Source organism: Lithobates pipiens, unplaced genomic scaffold (assembly GCF_037356315.1).
Source record: "Lithobates pipiens isolate NorthernLeopardFrog02 unplaced genomic scaffold, aLitPip1_a1.2 Scaffold_18, whole genome shotgun sequence".
Lineage (NCBI taxonomy): Eukaryota > Metazoa > Chordata > Amphibia > Anura > Ranidae > Lithobates > Lithobates pipiens.
Genome location: NW_027507758.1, coordinates 644451783 through 644472417, shown reverse-complemented (window position 1 = coordinate 644472417; position 20635 = coordinate 644451783). Strand labels below are relative to the sequence as shown.

Below are 20635 nucleotides of genomic sequence, written 5' to 3'. Positions count from 1 at the left end.
GGGAAGATGTTACATGTTCCTGTTCCTGCAGTGGCTCAGCGATCCAAGTCATCTATGTGACAAGGAAAGATAAAGATCCTGGACGGCCCCACACCAGAGAAGGCATCTTTATTGATATGAAGAAATAAAATCCAAATGCAGTCACCTCATGTACAGGGAAGAACAGGAAAAATATCGGACGTGTTTCACGCCCTATCATGGCGCTTATTCATAAGCGCCATGATAGGACGTGAAACGCGCAAGGTATTTTTTCCTGTTCTTCCCTGTACATGAGGTGACTGCATTTGGATTTTATTTCTTCATATCAATAAATATGCCTTCTATGGTGTGCGAAAACAGGACTTCAATGAGGAACAATTCCCTCACACAGAACAAGAAAGTGGCTTCTCCCCCGTGTGAGATCTCTGATGTCTGTAAAGATTGGACTTCTGCAAAAAACATTTCCTGCACTCAGGACAGGAATACGGCTTTTCCCCTGTGTGAGATCTCTGATGTCTGTTAAAAACTGGAATTGTTCAAAAACATTTCCCACACTTAAGACAGGAATACGGCTTCTCCCCTGTGTGAGATCTCTGATGTTTGTAAAGACTGGACTTCTCTGAAAAACATTTCCCGCACTCAGGACAGGAATACGGCTTCTCCCCCGTGTGAGATCTCTGATGTTTGTAAAGATCGGACTTCACTGAAAAACATTTCCCACATTTAGGGCAGGAATACGGCTTCTGCCCCGTGTGAGATCTCTGATGTTTGTAAAGATTGGACTTCCGTGAAAAACAATTCCCACACTCAGGACAGGAATATGGCTTCTCCCCTGTGTGAGATCTCTGATGTGTGTAAAGATGGAACTTCTGTGAAAAATATTTCCCGCATTTAGGACAGGAATACGGCTTCTCTCCTGTGTGAGATCTCTGATGTCTGTGAAAACTGGAAATTACTGAAAAACATTTCCCGCACTCAGGACAGGAATACGGCTTCTCCTCTGTGTGAGATCTCTGATGTTTATAAAGACTGGACTTCACTGAAAAACATTTCCCACACTCAGGACAGGAATATGGCTTCTCCCCTGTGTGAGATCTGTTATGCACATGAAGATGGGATTTAGAAGGAAAACACTTCCCACACTCAGTACAGGAAAATCTCTTCTCTGTTGGAAGGACGGCCCCGACCCTCACAGTCTGAGGTTCCTCAGGATAAGAGGAATACGATGGTCCATCTACACTGTGTGGTGCCGGATGGACATTTGAGGTAGTCGGGTTTTCTCCTGGACTATACTGTGTGATGTCCTCATCTTCTACTTTACAGTCTGGAGACAAAGTGAGACAATCCTCTGAGGTTTTCCTCATCTCCCGTCCATCTACTAAAATAGAAATACAAAGATTATTACTAGACATGAGTTGATTGGTTCCCCTAAACCAGGACTCCGCCCACATCCGGCAGCTTTGTCTCTGAGGATCTTACAATTCCCCCCTCAAGGTAACTAGTAAATGGGTCCTCTGTAGGGCAGCAACTAATGATTATTTTAATAATTGATTATTCAAAACAATAATCGGCCAACTAATCAATTATTTGGATAAAAACCTCTAAAAAAGGTTGGTGTATAATTGAGTTAATATTCTTGAATATCTATATACAGTGGTAAATATAAATCTCCAGATATATAGTTGGATATTTAATCCACTCTGAGAATAACAGACAGATAGATGTATTATGAGAGGGAGAATCTGCTACATATCAGAATCAGAGATCAACATTAATAAAATATAAAAAAGAGGTAAAACGCTGTTTTGCAGATGATCAGACAGGAGTGTAATATAATATGATGGATGACAGACTCCCTTGTCATAGACAGGTAGGTGGGTACAAGCTCCCTGCACCTGATGTCACTTATGCTGGCCGAACACAAAAAAAATTTCTTTCAAAAAAACATTCATCCAATTTTCTAACCATTAGTGGGTTCAACTCGGCGTTCATTTTCCACCACAGTGACTGGAAAATTCAAAGGAGCAGAACAGAAAACTTCTCTCCATCGAACAAATTTTCACATCGTGTATGTGGTTTTTGCTCAGAAGTTACATTAATTTTATAATTGAATGTTAAAAGCAAGTGGAATTTTTGAACTACACTCGTTCATCGAATGTACAAATAATTTTTATACAAATATTTGTGGGAAAATTCTCATCCAAAAATGGATCCGTGTATGGCCAGCATAGGATATTTAGTAGCATCAGCATGATTTCTTTTTTAAATCATCTGTTATGATGGGGTTACAAAAACAGGGCTATTATCTGTTAACGCTCTTTTCCAGGACAGCTTACAGAGAAAGAGGCTCCTCCCACCTAGTACAGGAAACACATGATCCACATTTTAAAAGACCACCCATAGGCCATGGCCCCTCAGTTAATAAATAACTGAAGGCGCAGATAAAATAATAAACACATCCATTGGTGCAGCCACCTTAGTGTTACGTAATTATTCCTATGAAACAAGGGGGGCTCCGTCCTGGAAGACTCCTGGAAAAGAGCGTTAACAGGTAATAACTCACAGTCATCTTCCAGGATGGCTTACAGAGAGGACCAAATAGAACTAACTGATCAAGGTGGGACCACAGCCTGCAGCACTTTCCTGCCGAAGGACTGGTCTTGATTTGCAAGCAAATCCAGCCTATAGTGCTTTACAGAGTTATGAAAGCTGGACCAGGTTGCCGCTTTGTATATCTGGAGTGGCAAATCTCCGACTCTTTCAGCCCAAGATGTAGATACAGCTCTTGGAACAAGCATTGACTCCTGTTGGTGGTTGTAGAGATGCTTGTATGCTTCTATGATTGCCGACTTCATCCACCTGCCAATAGTATTTTTTGATGGCCTTTTACCTTTGTTGGGACCGGCGAACTGTACGAACAGACTGGTGGAGGATCTCCACTCTTTGGTGCACTCCATATACGCAATCACCTTATTTTTAGGATTACCACAAAAAGATGGGATTACCATTTCTTCCAATCAGTGGAAGCTACTTTCAGCAGGAAAGCAGGGTCAAGAGAAAGGATAATTATGTCCTGAGATATTATGCAAAATGGTTATGCCATTGAGAGGGCTTGAATTTCTCCGACCCTCTTACGAAATGAGACGAGTGCCACTGAAAGGAGCATTTTTTTTTGTTTTCAAAGGAGTTTATTGGAAGATAACAAACAAAATATAGCATACACTGTGGTGAAGCATAAATAGTTATACAAAGCAAAAGATGCAAATTATATAGCACATATCGTATATGTGAAACAATGAATGAACATCGCTGATAGGTAGAATAGTGATATGACTAAAAAAATATGGATAACCTGAGAAGCAACTTTTGAGACAAGTAATACCACATGAATTCAAGGGAAAAGAGTATTGGTGAAAAATCGGAAAAGACAGAAGAAAGGAATATAAGGAAAAGAAGAGAGGGTGACAGAATAGCAGAGCAAAACGAAAGAGAGACTAGCACAGTTAATAGAGAAGTCTAAAGATAGACCAGGGTTTCCATTTAGCATCATATAAAGGGATAGAGTCATACAAAGTGTGGTGAATGTTTTCAACATGCATCATGAGGTCTATACGGGAGATAATCTGGGAAAATGACAAAGAGGGAGATTTCCAATTAAGAGCTATAGACCATAACATGGCCAGGCAGATCGAGTGGATCAAACATCTTAAGTGTTTCGGGACATCTGGTGGGGCAACAAACAGTAAGGCATGAGATACATCCAAGTCTATAGTATAACCAGCTACCTTATTGATCATATCAAAAAGCAGACCCCAGAACGGTTGAATACGGGCACAGTCCCAAAAAATGTGTTTAAATGAACCCGGATAGGGGCAACCCCTAAAACAGGTGGGGGAGGCCTGGGGAAACATGCGATGCAACCTTTGGGGCGTATAATACCATCTGGTGAGCAACTTAATAGCAGTTTCTCTAAGGGAGAGAGATTTAGAGCATTGGCGCATGTTCCTCCAGGCCCGGTCCCAATCCAGGGTGTCCTGATCCAATACAAGTTCACTTTCCCATTTGGCTCGGTATGGCAACTCTACAGTTTCAACCATAGAGGACAGGGACATGTAGAGATCAGAGATAAGGCCCCTCTGTCTAGGAGCCGTGAGGCAAATATTCTCAAAGGAAAACCCTTGGGGACGGGAGTAGGGGCCAGGGTAATGTTTTGAGAAAAAATGGCGTATCTGCAGATAATGAAAGAATTCCGAATTCGGGATGGGATGAAGGGATTGTATTTCCTGAAATGAGGCAAAACGGGCACCCACCAGGAAATCCTTCAGTGTGAGCAGGCCAAATTCAATCCAGATATGGAATGCGTCACTAGAATTATGAGCCGATATGAATCTAGGGTCACCTAAAAATGAGACCCCAACTGGAGACCGGGGCGCTAGGCCGTATTTACTACCATACCAATGCCAGAGGCGCGTGGCATCCAAAACACACAAGTTTTTATGGATGTAAGGGCAATGCGGTATATATGGGGACCACATGACATTCGATAGAAGCAAGGGACGTATGGATTCCTGTTCAAACTGTACCCACGGTACCCTGGAGTTCCTGATTGACCATTGGGCCTGCTGGGAGAATCTGCTCGCCAGGTAATAAAGCCAAATTTGTGGGACACCCAGTCCGCCCCTGGAGGCAGAGCGGTAAAGGACCGCTCTCACAAATCTGGGGGGTTTATCCTGCCAAATAAATCTATTAAGAATTGATTGAATGCGGTCTATATAGGATTTTGAGACCCTAATTGGAAGGGAACGAAAAGCATATAGTAATCGGGGGAGTATAACCATCTTAACAGCTGTTATGCGCCCTAGGAAGGAGATGTGAAGGCTAGACCAAGACTTCAAGGTAGACCTAATTTTAGTGAGCAACTGAGGGTAATTAGAGGAGAAGAGGAGTTTATAATCACTAGAGAGGGCTATACCTAAGTAAGAGAGGTGGGAGGGGGGCCAACGAAAGGAAAATGTCTGTTTGAGGTGAGACAGTTCCCGTGGGGGGATACCTATGGGAAGGGCTTCAGATTTGGATATATTGATGGACAATCCCGAAACAGTAGCAAATTTCGACAAGGACTCAAACAGATTGGGAAGGGATACTAAAGGGTTAGTCAGAAACATCAGGACGTCGTCTGCATACATACAGAATTTGCTAGTCATGGCTCCTGTCGAATATCCCGAGATATCTGGGTTGTTCAAAATGGCTATAGCTAGGGGTTCGAGAGCCAGGGCGAACAGAAGGGGGGACAAAGGGCACCCCTGCCTAGATCCCCTACCCACCTCAAAGAAGGCTGAGCAGCATCCCGGAATTTTTATCCTAGTTTTGGGGTCTTTGTACAGGGAGTGGAAAGAGTGCAAAAACCCGCCATGGAAGCCAAACCTCTGCAATACCCTGGTAAGGTAAGACCAAGAAACACTGTCGAAGGCCTTCTGGATATCCAAACTGAGAAGCAGAAGGCTACGAGAGTGTATGTTAGCATCCTGAATTATGTTAGTGGCCAATCTAATATTATCTGTGATTAACCTGTGGGGGATAAAACCAGATTGGAATGGGGAGATAAGGCGGGGAATTTGAAGGGCCAGTCTATCTGCAAGGATCCTACTAAATATTTTTAAATCATTATTCATAACCGAAATAGGTCTATAATTTTGGGGGAGTGTATGATTTTTATGTGGTTTGGGGATCATGGACATCGTGGCAAGTAACATTTCCTCCGGGAAACTACCACCCTTCATTACCCAGTTAAAGAAGTAGGCAAGCCTGGGGGCCAGAACCGTGGCAAATTTCTTATAGTAGACAGATGCAAAACCGTCCGGGCCCGGAGCAGAACCCCTTTTTAGAGATTTGATTACATTCAAGACCTCCACCGTCGTGATAGGGGCGTTTAGACTCGATAATTGTGACTCAGACAGGGACGGCAGAGGCACTTCATCTAGCCATGAGTCAATCTCCGAAGTCCTAACCGTCGGGTCCGGTGCCAACAGGGTGGCGTAAAATTTTTCAAAGATCGCTAAAACCTCCTTCGGGTGTGAAGTGAGATGACCGTCCCTGGATGTCAGTTTGTAAACGTGTGTAGGTCTTTGGGAATGTTGCAGCTTACGTGCGAATCTTGAGGAAGCCGCACTTTCAGATAGGATATGTCTCGCTTTCGCAAATCTAAGAGTTTTTTCAGTATTGTTAGTCAAAAGAGAGTCCAATTCCAAACGTTTACGGTCAATCTCTTGTCTAGTGGAATCTAAGTGTAGGGTGGAGGAGTTCTTATATAGGCGGTCCAGTTCCTGTGTCAAGGTTAGAATTCTACCATTTAACAATTTTTTGCGGGCCGCTGAAATCGCAATCAGCTTACCCCTCATAACGGCCTTATGCGCTACCCAAACTGTGGAGGGGGACATCTCTGGTAAGTCATTAAGTGAAAAGTAATCCTCAATCGCCTCCGTCACAGTTGAAACTATATCAGATTCCGTCAAAAGGGACTCATTAAGTCGCCAAGTGTGAGATGTGGGGGATAATCTAATGAAAGTCGTGGTGAAGGCAGTAGCGTGGTGATCCGACCAGGCACAGGGATAGATGCAGCTCCGAGTAGAGTTGGCCAGAATAACAGGGGAGGCAAAAATATAATCCAACCGGGCCGAGCTATTGTGTGGGTGGGAGTAAAATGTAAACTCCCGGACCCCCACATTATGCGCACGCCATGTATCAACCAGTTGATATTCTAACAAACCGTGGGTAAGTGATTTGGGGAAGGCCCTAGAGAGGAGAGTGTGAGAAGATCGGTCCAAGTTTGGATTAGCAACCAGGTTAAGATCCCCTCCAACAATCAGGTGTGATGAGTGAAACGAGGACAGCTTATCAAAAAAGGATTTAAAAAAGGCAGCCGGGGCATCATTGGGGGCATAAACACTTGCGATAGTCAGTTCCCTGTTATGTATCAAACCTTTGATAATAACATATCTACTATCAACATCCTTGTAGATACGTTTCACCTCCATAGGAAAGGAGGAATGCAGGAAGATGGCTGCGCCCCTAGACTTAGAATGGTGCAAAGAGTAGAACGCTTGCGGGAAGTCCCTATGAAAGAATTTAGGGTGGGAGTTATGGGAGAAATGGGTTTCCTGAAGGAGGAGGACTTTAACATTTACTCCCTTGTAAAAATCAAACGCCTTGCGTCTCTTGATGGGGGAGTTAAACCCCTTAACATTATGTGACATACATGTAATTGACATGACTAAAAATGTGGGGGACATGCACATGAGAAGCCCCAACCATCCTCGAATAGTCGGGGAAAGCAGAGTAGGGGGGACCAATCTGAGGGGGGTCTGATAAGGGCACAGCCATCAACCCGAAACTGAATACATATTCATACCATACAGCCAGATTAAGCACAAAAAAAAATTTACAGCGGTAAATATAACACAATATAGATAGAGCAGGTAGAAAAAGTGCTAAGCCAAACAGAGTAGAAGAGGAAGATGAGGGGGGAAAGAGGAGAAAAAGAAGATATAGAGAGGGCATAAAGAGCAGGGGGAAAAATTTCCCCAGGAAACCAGTACTCCGGAGCATCAACCAAGTCCAGAGCACATAGAGTCCAAGTACAGGAACATTTAACCAGGGGGTCTGGTTGGCAGGGGGACCGATGACCTTCAAAAAAACGAGCATCGGGGCCCAAGTCCCACTAGGAGACTTACAACCGGAGAAACAAAAGAAAACCCAAAGGTAACCACGAGACACCAAGGTCTCAGTCCCAGCGTGAGTCTGCAAAATGAAGTAGGTAAAACAAAAGGGTATAAGAAAACTGCTGGGGGGGAGAAGCATGTCACTGCACCAAGCGACAATAGCAACCTGCCGCTGTGCCGCTGTTCCGGGAGAACAAAAAACAAAAAACAAACAAACAAAAAAAAAAAAAAAATTTTTAGGAGGGCATGTCTGCAACCGTTGCCAGCAAAAAAGTGTAGACAAGAGGGTGTGTAGAAGATAAGTGGGTCTCAACGAGGGCTTCTGCCGTCCTGTTCTCCAGCTCCATATCGAATCCGCCGTCCACCTCTCCGTGATGGTGGTGTTTGCCAGATGGGGGCCGGTCTAGGCGTCAGCGGGGGTCTACGAACCTCCATGGCTTCCAGAAGTCCCAGTTTGACTAGGAGGTCTTGTCCTTCCTGAGGTGTAGACACCGAATAAGTGCTGCCATTATGTGGTACGATCAGCCTGAACGGGAAGCCCCACCTGTAACGAATCCGCGCGGATTGTAAGGCAGAAGTGACCTCTCTCAGTGAACGACGCCTTTCCAGGGTGGCGGGAGAGACATCTGGGAAGATTTGGATTTGGACATCATCCAAAAGAATGCGCTGTTGGTTCCTTGCTGCACGAAGAATTTCCTCCTTTACTAGGAAATCTTTGAGGCATAGAATGATATCCCTTGGTGGTTTGTCGGCCGGTGGCTTCGGACGAAGGGCTCGGTGAATACGATCGCATTTAAATGCGACGGCTTCGTGTTCGGGTAGAAGCGATTTAAACAAGCGGATAACCGTCGGGACCAAGTCCACTTCTGTTTCCGGGATTCCCCGCAGACGAAGGTTGTTACGTCTGTTTCTATTGTCTAAGTCCTCGAGTTGCATTTGAATGGTAGTGAACGCAGAGGACAGATTGTCATGTTCCCTGCTCAATTCGTTGTGGGCTAAAGCAAGTTCGTCGTGCTTACTCTCAAGTTTCTCGGTTCTGGAGCCCAAAGCGGCAATCTCCTGCGATAGCACGTGGGACGTTTTGTGCAGCTCCGACTGAAATTTAGCCGCCATTTTATCGTACATGGCCTCGAGGCTGGCATCCAGATAGGCTTTAGAGAGGGAATTAGACTCACCGAGTCCGGTCAGCGGAGGGGAAGGGTCCGGGGAAGCCCTAGGTGTGGAGGACGGAGAGGTGGAGAGGCCGCCCTGGCCGGCGCCATCTTGAGACATCGCACCACTGTCCCTTGTCCGGAGAAGGTAGTGGGTTAAAGTATGTTGGCTCGATTTACGGGCTTTCTTCTTTCTGGCAGACATGCACCGGGTTGAGGGGACCTGGGGGGTAGCAAAATCAAAGCTAGAAGGGTGATATATAGCCCCCAGGGCGCTGATAAACTCCCGGTCCGTGCGGAGCTCTCACACTAGGCTGCCATCTCGCTCAGCGCCGCGCATGCGCCCCCGAAAGGAGCATTTTTAAGGTGAAACATTTTATGGAGCAGTCTTCCAGTGGCTCAAATGGCTCCCTACAAATACCCTGTAGTACCGCAGATAAGTCCTAAGAGGTGAACCACCTAGATTTGGGAGGCCTTCTTCAACTTTTGGCTGTGTGAAACCTTTTGATTAAGGGTTCTTCTACTAACCTATGATTCAGGAAGCTCGATTTAGGTCTGCGCCTGCTTGGAGTAATTCTAGGACCACCGGTATCATAGGGCTTGGGATTCTGTTGTTGATTGTACACCAAACTTTTACCAGATCTTGTTGTATATAGTATTGGATTTCCTGCTGCTAAGGAAAGTATCTATTACTGTTCCTGACAACCGCTTCCGCTCTAAAAGCTTCCTTTCAGTAGCCAGGCCATCAGAGAAAGATGGTCCACCTGCGGATGATTCACTGTTCCCTGATGAATGAGGTCTGGCATGGAAGGGAGTCTGCAAGTGGTGCTGAGTTTTAACAGTCCTGGGAACCAAGTCCTCCAAGGCCAAAATGGGGCAATTAGAATGACTTTCACCCTTGAGGCTCTTATCTTCCATAGTATTTTTGGTATGAGCGCAAACGAAGGAAACACATACATTAGGTCTGTTCCCCAAGGTTGTGATAGGGCATCTAGGTCCATACTGAGCTGATCTCTTTGAAGGGAGAAGAACCGGCCCACTTTCCTTTTTACTTTGGTCGCTAACAGGTCTATATGGGGCATCCCCCATTTTGCTACGATCCGTTTGAACATGGTTTGATTTAAACACCATTCCATCTGAGACAGAGATTCCCCTGCTTAAGGTGTCTGCCAGTGAGATTAGTTCTCCTTTCAAGTCCACAGAAGATGGAAGATTTACTTCCGTCCATCCCAGTATCTTTTCTGCTATAATTATTAGGTCTGCCAGTATCGTACCCCACTGTTAGTTGATATAGTTCACGGTAGTTATATTGTCTGAAAAGACTTGCATGTGTTTTCCTATCAGGAAAGCCCTCTGTACGGCTTTTAGCTCTTTCGCATTGGAAGAAAGGTGGGTTAATTGATTGCTCCAGACCCCTTGTACCATCTGGTTGCCCATATGGGCCCCCTTTCTTGGCCACACACATCTGTGATGACTGTCACTGGAAGATGTTGTGACCAAAGATGACCAGCTGAGAGATTTTTTGCATTTAGCCACCACTAGTGATGGACGAACGTTTCGCCCGGCGGTCGTTTCGCGGCGAATTTCCGACATTCGCGGTCTGCACGTTCGAACGCCTTTTTCCGTCGTTCGCCGCGGCGGACTTACGTGTTTAATGTATACAAGAACTTTAACCTTTGGTGACACGTTTATCATGTGATACAGGACAGCCAATTGAGACATGACAGCACATGGACACTTGGACATTCCCCCTAACCTATAAATACACCCGATCCGGTGGCCATTTTACATTCTTTCTTCTGTTACGATAGGGACAGGTTCCTGTGTGGAGTAGGGAGAGATAAACCACTAGCTATTTGGTACACAAAAGTTCTTTTCAGGACTGGTATAGGTGTTAGGTGTTTATAGGTTTGCTGTGCTGCTGATTCTTGCAGCAGCCTGAGTGTCTTTTGTTAGTTTAGAGAAAGGGAAAGGACGGTGTGTGCTACAGGGACAGCCAGATTAGTCTTTCATCATCATCATCATCATCATCATTAGCTGTTACTATCAGGTCCACAAAAGAGCTATTCCAGTAACCACTAATCGTTCCAGCCTACTCTTTTTTGCCAATTTGTATAGGGACAGGAAGGAAGCAGTGTTGTCAGGCAGTGAGGGTAATTTTAAAGACTTGCTGTTATTATTAGTTCCACAAAGGTTCTTTTCAGGACTGGTATCAGTGGTACGGTAATAGGCTTGTACACGTATAATATTCTTTCTTCCAAATATAGAAAGGATATTATACTTGACTGCTGCCCTTCTGCTGCAGTCTGCTAAACATTCACAACTCACTTGTTCCACAAAGCTCTTTATCAGGACTGGTAACTTGGTCTGTCTAGGGTGCTACGGTACATAGGCTTGAGTGCGGTACAGTCTGCTGTTCTGTAAGGACCGCTATCGGTCCACAATAGATAGGGTTGACGTGCACCACTGCTGACCGCTGCCCTATACTGCAGCAGTCCTTCAGCGGTATAGGGACTGACGTACAGTCTGCTAAACACTAATACACAACCTGCTTGGTCCACAAAAGTTCTTATAAGGACTGGTAACTTGGTATAGGGTGCTACGGTACATAGGCTTGAGTGCGGTACAGTCTGCTGTTCTGTAAGGACCGCTATCTGTCCACAATAGATAGGGTTGACGTGCACCACTGCTGACCGCTGCCCTATACTGCAGCAGTCCTTCAGCGGTATAGGGACTGACGTACAGTCTGCTAAACACTAATACACAACCTGCTTGGTCCACAAAAGTTCTTATAAGGACTGGTAACTTGGTATAGGGTGCTACGGTACATAGGCTTGAGTGCGGTACAGTCTGCTGTTCTGTAAGGACCGCTATCGGTCCACAATAGATAGGGTTGACGTGCACCACTGCTGACCGCTGCCCTATACTGCAGCAGTCCTTCAGCGGTATAGGGACTGACGTACAGTCTGCTAAACACTAATACACAACCTGCTTGGTCCACAAAAGTTCTTATAAGGACTGGTAACTTGGTATAGGGTGCTACGGTACATAGGCTTGAGTGCGGTACAGTCTGCTGTTCTGTAAGGACCGCTATCGGTCCACAATAGATAGGGTTGACGTGCACCACTGCTGACCGCTGCCCTATACTGCAGCAGTCCTTCAGCGGTATAGGGACTGACGTACAGTCTGCTAAACACTAATACACAACCTGCTTGGTCCACAAAAGTTCTTATAAGGACTGGTAACTTGGTATAGGGTGCTACGGTACATAGGCTTGAGTGCGGTACAGTCTGCTGTTCTGTAAGGACCGCTATCGGTCCACAATAGATAGGGTTGACGTGCACTACTGCTGACTGCTGCCCTATACTGCAGCAGTCCTTCAACGGTATAGGGACTAAGAGTTTTGTCACAGGGTGATTTAAAAAATGACAGGCAGAGGAAGAGGCAGGCCCTTCCGCAGGGGTGGTAGGGTTAGGGCAGGAGCAACAGCCTTGAGCCAAAGTGGGAAGTTGCAGAAGGTGCGTTCAATTACTTTAAAGGACGCACCAGACTTGGTTGAGTGGCTCACTCAGCCTTACTCTTCTGCACCCTCCTCATCCTCTCGATCTGCACCCTCTTCTTCACTCTCTGCTATGTGCACCCCCAAAGACACTACCACCAACAACACCACCACCACCACATACCTTCCGCTTGAGTCACAGGAATTATTTTCCGATCCATATCAAGAGGACATTTCTGATGCGCAGCCACTCTTGGTATTGGATCAGGAAGAGGAGGTAGCAACAACCGCTACTCAGCAGTCTGACGACAGTACCCAGATCAGCCCAAGGAGGAGGTTGGTCCCCGGTGTTGCTGCCTACTCCGAGATATCTACTTATAGCGGTGGGGAAGGTGACGTTGATGATGACGTCTAGCGGTCTAGTGATGTCACGTGGGTGCCCACAAGAGAGGAAGAGGAGGGGAGTTCAGAGGGAGATATGGACCAGCAGATAGGGAGGAGAAGCAGCAATGACTTACATTGCACAGCAGGGACAAAGCAGACTGCAAATGTATCAGGAGCGAGTCATCGACCATGTACGGTCACATCTGGCGCTCCCAGGACACCGGCACATGGCTCCGCAGTGTGGGCTTTTTTTAACGTGTCCGCTGCTGACAATAGCGTTGCCATCTGCAATCTTTGCAGTCAACGCGTTAGTCGCGGTAAGCCCAATACTCACCTAGGGACGACCGCCTTAAGAAGGCACATGAGCAGCCATCACCGAGCCCAGTGGGAGCAATGGAACACACAAAGCCACACTGCAGGCTCTCACCGTCCAGCCTCGTCTTCTACTTCTCCTTCTCCTCTCTCCTCACAATTGTCCTCCACTCCACCTTCCATCACGCCAAGCTCACGTTTTTCTGCAAAAAGGCAGGCTTCCGTGGGCCTAATGCTTGAGCGTAAAAAAATGATGACGCCGGATAACCCTCTTGCCCAACGGTTGACGGCTGGCTTGTCAGAACTCATAGCCCGCCAACTACTGCCATATAAACTGGTGGACTCGGAGGCCTTTCGCAAATTTGTGGCCATTGGAACACCACAATGGAAGGTCCCAGGAAGGAAGTATTTCTCAGAGAAGGGCATCCCAGAGCTATATGGCCATGTTCAGCGGCAAGTGAATGTATCTCTGGCACACAGTGTCGGTGCCAAGATACATCTGACCACAGACACGTGGTCTAGCAAACACGGGCAGGGAAGGTATATCAGTTTTACTGCCCACTGGGTGAACCTTCTGACGGCCGTCAAGCATGTAACCCGTGGCACCCGTGTAGATTTGGTTTTACCGCCACGGATTGCATGCAGGCCTGACTCTTCTTCTCCTCCTCCTCCTACTCCATCCTCCTCCCTCTCCTCCTCAGCTGCCTCCTCCTTTTCCGCTGCTAGCGTCTCTTCCGCTGCACCGCCCAAGCTCCCCAGAACCTATTCCACATGCCAGGTGAGACGTTGCCATGCCGTGCTGCGTCTGTTGTGCCTGGAAGCAAAGAGCCACACTGGCCCGGCACTCCTTTCAGCTTTGCGTTCACAGGCAGATGAGTGGCTAACACCGCTCAATTTGACAGTTGGGAAAGTGGTGTGTGACAACGGTGCCAATCTGCTTAGCGCATTGAAACAGGGCAAAATCACGCACGTGCCGTGCATGGCACACGTCTTAAAATTGGTCGTGCAGCGATTCCTTGTCAAATACCCTGGGGTCCAGGACATCTTGCGGCAGGCAAGGAAAATCTCGGCCCATTTCAGAAGATCTTACACGGCCATGGCTCGCCTTGCTGACATTCAGCGGCGACACCATCTGCCGGTCAGACGTCTTATTTGCGATTGCCCGACGCGATGGAACTCAACCTTCTATATGCTTGATAGGCTGCTCCAGCAGAAACGTGCAGTTAACGTCTACCTGTATGAACTCTGCGAAAGAAACGGTTCTGGGGAGCTGGGTTTTTTTTCACCGCGCCAGTGGCTGCTCATGCGCGACACATGCAGACTTCTGCGGCCATTTGAGGAGATCACCAAACTGGTCAGTCGCAGCCATGGCGCCATCAGTGACATGGTACCTTATGCCTTCTTTATGGAGCGTGCATTGCGTCGTGTCATTGATCAGGCTGTGGAGGAGCAGGAGCGGGAAGATGAGGAAGTCGCAATGCTGGATGAATTCCCAGGGGGGGCTACTCTATCTGAGACAAGTCAACAACAGGAGTCTGATGAGGAGTCAGAGGAGGATGGTGCCGGGGCGGATGAGCAGGAGCAAGAAGAGCATGCTTTAAACCTTTCTGGGATCCCTGTTGTGCGAGGATGGGGAGAGGAGAATGAAGAGGACGACATTATCCTGGATGATGAGCAGGAGCCAGGCCACCACACCGCTTCCACTTTAGTGCAAATGGGGGCCTTCATGCTCCAGTGTTTTAATAGGGACCCCCGTATAAAAAGCATGAGGGTCAAGGACCAGTACTGGGTGGCAACGTACTTAGACCCCCGGTACAAACACAAAATGGCGGAAATGTTACCGCCGTCGCAGAGGGCTGTCAGAATGCAGCACTTCCAGGCCTTGCTTCGAGAAATGCTGCATTCTGCTTTTGCGTGCGCTGGCAGAGGAGCAATTCCCACTCCCAGAGAAGGATTTGCGGGTACCAATCCAACAGCGCCTGCAAGAAGAGGCCGGTTTGAAGATGTGTTGGTGACTTCGGATATGAGGTCATTCTTTCAGCCGACCCATCGACAGGTGTCATCCGGATCCAGCATCAGGGAACGCCTAGACCGTCAGGTGTCCGACTACATTGGGTTAACGGCCGATGTGGACGCTCTGAGGAGTGATGAACCCCTAGACTACTGGGTGGGCAGGCTTGACCTCTGGCCAGAGCTTGCCCAATTTGCAATCGAACTGTTGGCTTGCCCCTCATCCAGTGTCCTGTCCGAAAGGACGTTCAGCGCAGCAGGGGGGATTGTGACCGATAAGCGTACTCGCCTAGCTCACGACAGTGTTAACTACTTCACATTTCTAAAAATGAATGAGGCATGGATCTCGGAGGAATTCAACACATGTGACCAGTAGACCATGTATATGTCTATAAACTATTTTTTTAATCAAGCACACAGACCTTCTTAATTCATTTGGCTCACTTCCTTGACCCAAAAAAGCACACCGTACTATATGCCCCTACCCTCCTCTTTGAAGAGGTTGAGCGGTGTCATATTTCTACTGGGGCTGCTTATGATATCCCTGTGCTGTGCTGACTTCCTCCTGGGGGTTCTTATTATGAAGGGATCACACTATCCCTGTGCTGTGCTGACTTCCTCCTGGGGGTTCTTATTATGAGGGGATCACACCATCCCTGTGCTGTGCTGACTTCCTCCTGGGGCTGCTTACGGTGCTGCTGTCAGCGCTGTATGTCACGGTGCTGCTGTCAGCGCTGTATGTCACGGTGCTGCTGTCAGCGCTGTATGTCACGGTGCTGCTGTCAGCGCTGTATGTCACGGTGCTGCTGTCAGTGCTCTGTATTACGGTGCTGCTGTCAGATGCCTCTATCACGGTGCATGTGTCATTCCGGTATGTCACACTGCTGGTGATCATCTCCTGCACCCTCTTCTTTGCCTACCCTGGTCCCTGACCTTCCCTCTCCTCCATTGCCTTCATTAGCTCCATAGTCCTGAATTGTTAGAACAATTTCCCAAATAAAAAAAAAATGCTTGTAGTTATCGATCCCAAATTCACCTCATACATGTATTATGTCATTGTCCAGATGGTGGGACTATGTTTTACCTCCTAATAATTACCACGTGGCCGCAAATTCGACATGAAGGTTTGCAAAGTTCGCCTCCCATTGAAGTCAATGGGGCCCGCGGCGAACGTTCGGTTTCGCGAACGTTTGGGTCCGTTCGCATTTCGCGTTCGCGAAACGTCCCGTCGGAAGTTCGTCCATCACTAGCCACCACCTGATTGAGTTTTATTTCCTGAGGGATCTTCACCGGGCTTGAGATGAACTCATTGTTCCCCTCTCAGATTGAGAGCATAAAGGACTGCAGAACTCTCATGTGAATTTGGGCCCATTGAACCCCTGGGATGGCCACCATCATCAATCCGAGAATCCTCACCATGTTTTCTATTGAGGTCTCCAGGCTTCCGCAGAGGTCACTCGCCTCTGTAATTATCGTCATGATTTTTTCTTCCATCAGAAAGATTTTGGATAAGTCAAATTTATTGTGTACCCCAGGAATGTTATCTTCTACCCTTCCTTTGATTTGGAGGGAAGTAACTTATCATGTCTTCCTCAAGCATATTTTGAAGGAGAGAAGACATGGCCACCACTTTATCTTGCTCTCTTGGTAAAATTGTAAGAATACATTTTTGAGGAGGACAGCCCACTAATTCTATTCTGTATCTGTGATTGATAAGATCCAGAATAAAATTGTTGCTGGAAATGATCTGTCATTGTGGGAAGAAGGCACCAAAATGTTCCCCCCACCTGGCCAGCTGAGTGCCAGAGAGGGGTCCTTAGACTGGGGGGTTTAAAAAGGAAGCCACCTTTTCCTTCCCCCTCATATACTTATATCCTTTTCTCTGATTCTGCCCGTTTGCATAATCTTTGTCCTGCCCACATCTGTCACCTCTGCTGCCACTTGTCCCTTCAAAGGGATGAAAATTCCTTTTTTTTGTTGCTGCTTTTTGGGGATAGGAAACCCCTTTTTCCTGTCGGTTGACCTTTCAAGTACCGACTCCAACTCTTCCCCGAACAACAATTCGCCTGAAAAAGAAAGAAGACAGAGCTTCATTTTTTAGATGGTATCCCCTTCCCAGGATATTAACCAGATAGCCCTCCTGGCCTCATTATCTAAGGCTGTAGCCCCGGCCGTAAATCTCACAGATTCTGTGGAAGCGTCCACTATATAAGCCACTGCCTTGTTTAATGTTGGTAGGGCCTCCAGGATCTCTTCTTTTGGAGCATCTTACTCTAGAAGTGAGCGGAGCTGTTTTAACCACAAATCCAAAATACAGGCTACACAGGTGGTGGCTAGAGCAGGTTTAAAGTTCGCCTTCCTGTCCATGGTCTCTTTTAATGAGCCTGTATCCTAAAAAGAGAGTTCTGTTCCCTTTTGAGACCTTCGATAGGGAGGCATCTAACTTGGGACACTTTTCCCATAGACTTGTATCCTCTTCTTTGAAAGAAAACCTCCTTTTGATGTTTTTGGGGAGAAGGATTATTTTTTTCTGTTTTTTCTGGTACACCGCCCCATGACTTCCGGCGACTGCATCACTTCCTGCCTGTGCACCGCCCATTCTGGTGAGACGGATTTGGCCACACGATGATGCCAGCATGGAGGCAGGCTTACCGCGCTCCCCATGCTCCAACACTGGCAGGAATGAGAAACAGGCTATCCCCTGCTCTGAGAGACCAGCCTGCTGTCAGCATTCTACCACCAGGGATGGACTCATCTGAGCACATATCCTCCTGCACCAAGAAGGCACCCTACACTGAAGGTACAACCAACAGGGAGATGAGAGGGGGTCCCTTCTTACACATCCATGAGTCCCTAGCAGAGGGGCCCAGGATGACTCAAGCCAACCAGCTTCCCAGAAGCACTGCTTCTGCTAGAGGGACCTGGCCGCTGGGAGGCACGTTACTTAGAATGTAGGACAGACAAAATAAGAAACAACTTGCTTGAAGTTCCTGTCTGGAAACGCATAACACTGAGGGGCCATAGCCTATGGGTAGTCTTTTATAATGTGGATCATGTGTTTCCTGTATTAGGTGGGAGGAGCCTCTCTCTCTGTAAGCCATCCTGGAAGATGACTGGGAAAAAAATAGTCCTTTATAGTACAAAAACAACAGATAATCACTACTATAAGGGATTCATTTATACTGTGAAATAGTGAAAGAAATGTATCTTATATCATATATATATGATAATAAATATACCCAGAAGTAGGATACATGGGGATTTTACCTGGGAGTCACACAAGAAAGAAATATGCAGGTTAGGGGGGGGGGGGGCTTTTATATTAAAGTAATGCTGAAATCTGAGACTTTTATTCATGGATATAATAATTTTATATATAATGTACAATACTAGTAAACTTTTACTTCATATAATAGTAATGCCTTCTATCACCTCTAGTCTATCAGCCTCCACCTTCTCTGGGGTTAGATGCTGATCTTCCCTGCACAGAACCCTTAAAGTCATTGTAAATATTGCATTTATTTTTTAAACAAACTTCTCATACTTACCTGCTCTGTGTAATGTTTTTTTGGATAAAGTTCCCCTATAGGAAGCCCCAAAGTATAGTATAGAGTTCCCCTATAGGAAGTCACAAAGTATAGTATAGAGTTTCCCTATAGGAAGCCACAAAGTATGGTATAGAGTTCCCCTATAAAAAGCTTCCTTCTCTTGCCCAGGACTACATGTCCCATGATATATTGCTCCTCACGCATTTAAGTTCTCAGGCATTTACTGACATGTATGGATGGTGTACTGAGCTGTATTTTCTGCTATGTAAAGAAACAATACATTCTGTATGCAGGCCAATTAATCGACTGACCAACTAAACAATTATAAAATTGTTGACAACTATTTTCATAATCGATTATAATCAAATTATGACGATTAGTCCTACATCTCTGAATCTCCTTTCATTTCTTTATTCATGGACCTTAGTCAGAGAGAGAGAGGAAACAACGAGAACTGTCTTTTATAGGAGTGACAGTGATGAGGGGATTATAGGACGAGCATCCCCTCCCCCTCTATCACTCATTGCCATCTTCCCAACACAAGAAGTCCTGCACTTCCTTATTTAATCCATGATTTAGTCATGAATAACAGCGGGCTGAGCCCCACCAGAGGTCAGAGAGTGAGGATGGGGGAGAGCAACCAAGATGAAGACTGGACTGATCCTGAAGACCACCATCATTGGGTTATTGACTCCTCCCTCATTATCACTTTCTGTTTAAGGTTCCAAAGTTGGAAGATGTTATCACATTATTATCAACATGTAAAACTCTGTGCTTCAATCAGATCATCAGATATAAAATGTCCAGCTGGTAGGAAATGGGTGCAAAACAGGTAAGGCCTATGTAATGTACAACATATTATGTAGGATACAACAGTTAGGATTTTATAGTATCAGAATGATGTAATGTACACCATAGAGTATATAGTGCAGGGGTCAGGAGTATGTAATGTACACCATCGAGTATATAGTGCAGAGGTCAGGAGTATGTAATGTACACCATAGAGTATATAGTGCAGGGGTAAGGAGTATGTAATGTACTCCATAGAGTATATAGTGTAAGGGTCAGAACTCATAATATTGGTATTCAGTGATCAATGGAAAATTAAGTGTTTACTGGAGACATCCCACACAGCTGCCTCCCATCTCCATGAGACTGCACTCAGTGACTTGTGTCTGAGACTATAGACATATCCCTCCACCCGACACAGCCAGCAGACAACAGAACAAGTAATCCTGGGAGAATTGCTCTGTCAGAGATCTTGCCATACCCGGGTATGGGACAGAAGACCCAAAACACATACCCCAGGTGCCTAGATCTAGTAGTGCCTATGCGGAAAATAAACATTTTGCTTTCTAGCTGAAACCCAGAATCTCCTTAAATCCAGTCTAGATACATAAATTGTGTCGGCAGCACAGAGAAGGAAGATTATCCAAGAGAAATGTAGGCATACAGGATGGGGAACACAGCTCAGGAAAGTGACCATGGGATTACAAGCTATCACCCAGTCCTTACCCTACTCTCGAGTGAGCAGTATGGGTGGAGGAAAGTATTTAGTGTTAATGACCCACCTGTGCTGATCTCTGTAAGAGTGTCGTCCCCTAGAATTAGCCTCATTATTCCATTCTCCTCCGTAGACTGCTGATAATTGCTAACAGAAGTCTCCTCTTCTTTCACCTCAACTTTAGAATCTCTCAGGTTTCCACTCTGAATATATAATAAAAATGACATCAATGGTAGCAATGCAGATAATGTACAGATCCTAATGATACTATCAGTGATTGTTCCTCATCTGCCTGATGATGGTGGGGGATGGTGTGACCTTCCTGTGTGGAATCCCGGGAATACAGAGGACAGGGACATCTCTCTGGTGGGTTCCTGGTATTTGGTGGCTCCATCATATCCTTGTGTCCTTCTGAAAACTTCTCCATCACTCCATATTCCTCATCCTCCTCTTTATATTCTTCTTTAACAACAATATTATAATTCCCGAGGTTTCCACTCTGAAAGATATAATAAAACATTCATTGTAAC

General features: G+C 46.2%; 4 protein-coding genes across 5 annotated transcripts in view; 2 read left to right on the top strand and 2 right to left on the bottom strand.

The window, feature by feature from the left end:
* The window catches only part of LOC143989797 (uncharacterized), a 765658-nt gene that overhangs the window by 50464 nt on the left and 694559 nt on the right, over positions 1-20635 (top strand). The window lies entirely within an intron of this gene.
* Positions 1-20635, top strand: part of LOC143989921 (uncharacterized) — a 134660-nt gene that overhangs the window by 46302 nt on the left and 67723 nt on the right. The window lies entirely within an intron of this gene.
* LOC143989821 (uncharacterized) overlaps positions 1-20635 on the bottom strand; it is a 184519-nt gene that overhangs the window by 159508 nt on the left and 4376 nt on the right. The window lies entirely within an intron of this gene.
* Positions 300-20602, bottom strand: LOC143989787 (uncharacterized). Its single transcript, XM_077490056.1, has 2 exons — positions 20173-20602; positions 300-1357 (listed from the first exon to the last, which is right to left on the bottom strand). Exons 1-2 carry the CDS (start codon positions 20330-20332, stop codon positions 516-518), a joined length of 1002 nt encoding a protein of 333 aa, XP_077346182.1. The 5' UTR covers positions 20333-20602; the 3' UTR covers positions 300-515.

Coding starts and splice junctions, on each gene's coding strand:
- LOC143989787 (XM_077490056.1), bottom strand. CDS start 20,332: ATGTCATTTTTATTATATATTCAGAGTGGAAACCTGAGAGATTCTAAA. Junction 1,358..20,172: donor TCTTACAGAGATCAGCACAG/GTGGGTCATTAA, acceptor TTTCTATTTTAG/TAGATGGACGGGAGATGAGG.